This window comes from Cryptosporidium hominis (assembly GCF_000006425.1).
Source record: "Cryptosporidium hominis TU502 chromosome 7 CHRO017075, whole genome shotgun sequence".
Lineage (NCBI taxonomy): Eukaryota > Apicomplexa > Conoidasida > Eucoccidiorida > Cryptosporidiidae > Cryptosporidium > Cryptosporidium hominis.
In genome coordinates this window covers 1-4,978 of record NW_667094.1, presented here as the reverse complement: position 1 = coordinate 4,978, position 4,978 = coordinate 1, and the positions used below count along the sequence as shown (strand labels likewise).

Sequence of the window (4,978 nt, the reverse complement as noted above, 5' to 3'; positions counted from 1 at the left end):
AGTCTGTATTTGAGCTTGCTCTTGATTATTCTTGACATTCTCTACATTTGCTTTGGAATTTTTGAAATGTATCCTAGTGTAAGGTTTCAGTTGATTTGCCAGCTCCACAAGAGTTGGGCTAATTGAACGTACGGTTGTATTTAATAATGGAATAAGCTTTTCCCAAATTAAGACTGGATTATTTATTTCGTTGGGCAAAAACGGAGGTTCTGCGAGGCTTTCAATTGAGACATTACAAGTAAATATATCGGGGAAAAGTAATTTAAATCCATTTAATATCACATACATTGAATTTGGAAGAAATAGTCCCTCAATATTTAACTCATAGAAGCCTTGGGTCTTACTTTTAATAGGGTTATGGATAAAGTTACAGTCGCACGTTGATGCTTTAAAGACAGTATCTTTTACAGGAAAGTTAGATATTATACGTTTAGTATCTTTTAAAAACCAATATGGATTTATTGAGTTGGAAACTTTTTTCATCGATAAATTGTTCTTAATTTCATTTTCTTCCATTTTTTTTTCTTCTGTAGCCTTTTTAAGAATATCTAAAAATGTTAAAACATCATTTCCATTAATATAAATACAACTACCAGGCGAATAAAAGAACGTTTTCAGGTTTGGAAATTGGACTGAAATGAATTTTTTTATTTGCTCGAAGTGAGAGTAGTTTGGAATATTATTGGATTTGTATTCCTTGAGCTTTGAATAAGATAACCTTTCGAAATATTGAGTATCCAATTCGTCTATTGAAGAGTGATTTGTATCTTGTGAGTCAATTCCGCCAGTAACTAGATTTATCTTATGTGATGAAATATTGTCAGTATTGACATTTTCAAAATATGATTTAAGTTTAATACCTTTCTTATTTAATAATTCTCTTAGCTCATAACAGGTTTTTGGAAAAATACACTCCTTGGGGCCGATAAGCACGCACCAATCTCTTGCTTCAATAAACACTTGGTTATTAGTCCCCCAATCGATATCAAATACCTTGTTTGGAGTTTTTTCACTAGAATATGCCTTCATTAATGTAACAACCAAATCGTTAATAACTACGTTTGTTGCTCTTCCTTCAAACAAATAATATTGTAAATTAGACGCAATCAAATTTACAACTGCATTTTTTGTTTCTTTTGAAATCAAATCATTAGATTTATTTCCAAGTTCATCTACATTAAATTTTTTTGATTGATTTTCAGAAAAGCCCTCAATGATATTTTCTGTCATAAGATTTAAATATTTTGTATGATGAGGATTTGATAGTAGAGCAGTAAGGGAAAGTAATAGAGGGTTGTTAGATCTAAGCTTAATTGCTGACGAAACTTGAATTGTTTTGTGAATTTCAGTTGCAATCGCTTTTAGATGCCCACTCTCACTGTAGAAATGAGAAGTATCTTGTTCTCTTATTTTAGAAGTATTACTGTAATTAAGTAGGCTTGAAATCTCATTTACAACAAATTGTATTGATTTTGACAGCCTTGAATCATCGTGTTCAATTTTCCCATCCAAGTATTCTTGTTTCGGTGTATCATTATTATCAATACAATTTGGCTCTTTCATTATAATATTAAATAGGTATTATGGAATATACCAAATAAATTGTATATAATTTACTTATTAACTAAAATCTGGAGAACAACCACTGAACCTACGTTGATCAATATTTGACTTAAAACTCAATCTAAATGCCGAATAAAGAATGAACTAAAGACTCTAATTACTGCAGCAAATCCTATCATGAAGCACTTCTTATTTAGGCGTGCATGCTATGAAGTCTTTAGTTTTTTCATGAGAGATTACACAGTTAATTATATTTTGTGCCTGTCATTCTGTGGGGTGTAGCATTTTACCGCCCATGTAAATTGTGGGCAAATACGACGATATATTTTGCGGCAATAGATTATTAAAAAATCAATACAGAGAAAGTAACGATTTCAAAATAAGTTTATACCAATACATCGAACTAAAAATTAATTCGCATGATTTTAAACAAATATATACTTTTAAATAGGGTAGCCAAAGCAAACACAAGATGACCCATTCAGTAATGGAAGCTTACATTCTTGTTTTGCGAGTGTAATTGATTCAACCAATGAGAGTTTTGATCCAACCCAATTGTCAAAAATTGACATAGTAAAGCGGTCTATATCTTGGTCAGTAACGTCCCAAAGCGCTCCGAGAATTAAAGGACTTCCACCAATTAAGTAGTGAATTGGCGTAAAAAATACATGGTTTGACCCATATGATCTTATTTTGGAAGAGCTACAACCAATTAACAACGAAGGAGGCATATAGAAGTGATAATTTTCTGACTCAAAATTCTCAGTGATTATTCCTCTTTCAAACAACTCTCCTTGGATAAACTTTTCTCCAGCCTGGTGACCGCAAAATAAATAGAGATTAGATCGATTAAAACTCATAGTATTCATAATTTCTGTTGCTTGAGGAATTGAATTCGATATTCCTGAACATTTTGAACCAAATTTTTGTTTAATGAATTCAATAACAGTCTTTTCAGTTTCTTCTAAATCTCCAGTTGGATTTATGCAATAATATATATTACAGAAGTTGGCAAGCAAACGAAGGTTGCTTTCTTTAGATTTCTGAAGCTGATTAAATAGATGATCGATGTTATTTTTACACATTCTTCTGTTAATCCCTCTAGTGATTGGTTGAAATTTCAAATCGCAAATACTTTCTATTGGCAAGCTAATTAATATTTTATCTAAAAAAATGACTGCAGGGAAATTTTCAACTTTATTTTTAATTGATTGGAACTTTATTTTTTTGAATTTTACACAAATATCTTTTAGATTAAAATTGAGTATATTGTCAGATTTTAATAAATTAAGGATTTGAGGTATATTATTTGTTAAGGAAAATATAATAATTCCAATCAATGATTGATCAATATCAATCAAATAGGTTTTTATAAATTCCGCTACTTGTTTAATATTTTTCTCAGAATTTAACTCTTTACGCCATCCATAAAATAGTTTCGACGTCCATCCCTTTAATATTTGATTTGAGAACTTATTTAGCCAACTATTTAACCTAGATTCAATATATATTCTTCTATTCCACCATTTCCTTGTTTGTTCACTAGAATTAGTGTTAATATCAATTTTAATTATACTTTCTGTATTCATACGTTGAATATTATCAAACTCTTCCAATAGTTCATTTGTCTGATTATTTTCAATGAAATAGAGCAAAGTTAACTTTGATGAACTTAGCATTAATTGATTATTTATAAAAACTTCTCTATTTAAGTATTTATTCAAGGAAAAATCTCTAGTGATCTGCAATAGTGAATATTTACAATCATTTGAATTTCTATACGTAGAGCTAGCGAAGAATGTTGAAAGTCGGAAATAAACCATTGAGATATTATCTCCAATTTCCTTAATAGATACTTCCTCTCCCCATCGCCAAGTGGGAAATTCGTTATTTTTATGTTCCAGGAAAAATTTAAGTAAACTTGACTGAGAATTACTATCAAAAACTGAGTTATTGTTCTTATATATAAATTTAAAATGTTCAAATTCCCTTTGAATTTTTCTAATTGACTGTATAATTGAAAATGAATAGTCATTTAGTAGAGAAATAGGGGTTAAAGAATTGATAAAAGAACAAAAAATGGCATTCCAACTTGTATCTGGATAACATAAAACTTTCATTAATAATATAATATCTAGAATGATTGATATAGAAAGTTGGTTAATAAATAATAATTCATTCTTTCGTTTAAAAGCATATGATTGAAAATAATATTAACAAATGTCAATATTTGTTTGAATAGGTGTAATCTATTCTTAATTCTTGACTTATTTTCATCCAATTGATCAATTAACAGAGTTAATTCATATTTTCCAATCAAATTATTTAATATTGATGTATTTTTTATATTTGAACTATTTAATTTCGTGGTTTCAATTAATTTCACTTGAGATTCTATTGGAGTTAGTTCGATTGAAAGCATTTGCTTGATTGAAATAATTAGATTGCATATTTCTTTTATTGTAAATTCAATGCTATTTTTTTTTATATTCGATGTTAACTTTTTAATATCAAATTTGGTTTCCAAAATTACAATATTCTCATTTGTTTTTTTTGACCATTTTTTACTAAAATAATTACCAATAATTTCAGTATATTTTGAAGAAATAAATATTAACATATGATTAATTGCATTGCAAAAAAAAAACATGAAATGCTTGTTTTCTGAATATTCGCTTATATTTATTGAAAGTAATTCCAAGATTAAGCCAGAAGAGTTTATTTCATAGTTAAGTAATTTAAGAATAATTTTTCTGAACGTTAAAATGATTTTAGATTGATTTATTTCTGTTAAGAATTCAGGAGTTTGGAAAATGAATGAAAAATTAGCAATAAAGTAGTCTTTTATTATTGATAAGCTATTATTCAAAGTAAAATATAAAAGTACGAATAGTAGCATCATTGATATGACTTCTTCTTCAAAAATACTTAAGCATGTACAATCTGAAATTATTCTAATGTATTCTAATATTTCTTTGAGAAAAATAATATGTGAAGAACTTTCGAAGTTGTCATTTTTTTCAAGCAAGATTTGTTTAAATGAGTCGATATTGTCTGCAGAATAAATTAAATTATATTGAGAGTCTGATCTTGAAAATAGGTGATTTAATAGTGTGGGGAGTTGGTAGAAATATAATATTATGAATTTTTTATAAGGTATAGTCCATTTTTTATAAAAAGTTATTAGCTTACTATATACACTTTGTGACCTCTCAATCGCCCCTAACTTCCACCAAAATTCTCCCAATTTATGCAATGATTTTAACACCAAATTAATGTAATAAAATTGAAAATTGTGTGATATGCAAGCTGATAAAACAGTACGCTGCAAATTTAAAGAATTAATACCACATGTTTCCAAGAATAATGTAATATTCTGTGAAATTTTATTTGATTCGAGTAGATAAAATAACGA

The 4,978-nt window shown here is 28.1% G+C and overlaps 1 protein-coding gene across 1 annotated transcript; it reads right to left on the bottom strand.

Moving 5' to 3' along the window:
- Positions 1-2,006: 2,006 nt before the first annotated feature.
- On the bottom strand, positions 2,007-3,683 carry Chro.70313 (Esp1 promotes sister chromatid separation by mediating dissociation from the chromatin of the cohesin Scc1. The anaphase-promoting complex promotes anaphase by mediating destruction of Pds1 which binds to Esp1 and inhibits its activity; Esp1p). Its single annotated transcript, XM_660710.1, has 1 exon — positions 2,007-3,683. One exon carries the CDS (start codon positions 3,681-3,683, stop codon positions 2,007-2,009), a length of 1,677 nt encoding a protein of 558 aa, XP_665802.1.
- Positions 3,684-4,978: the final 1,295 nt, after the last annotated feature.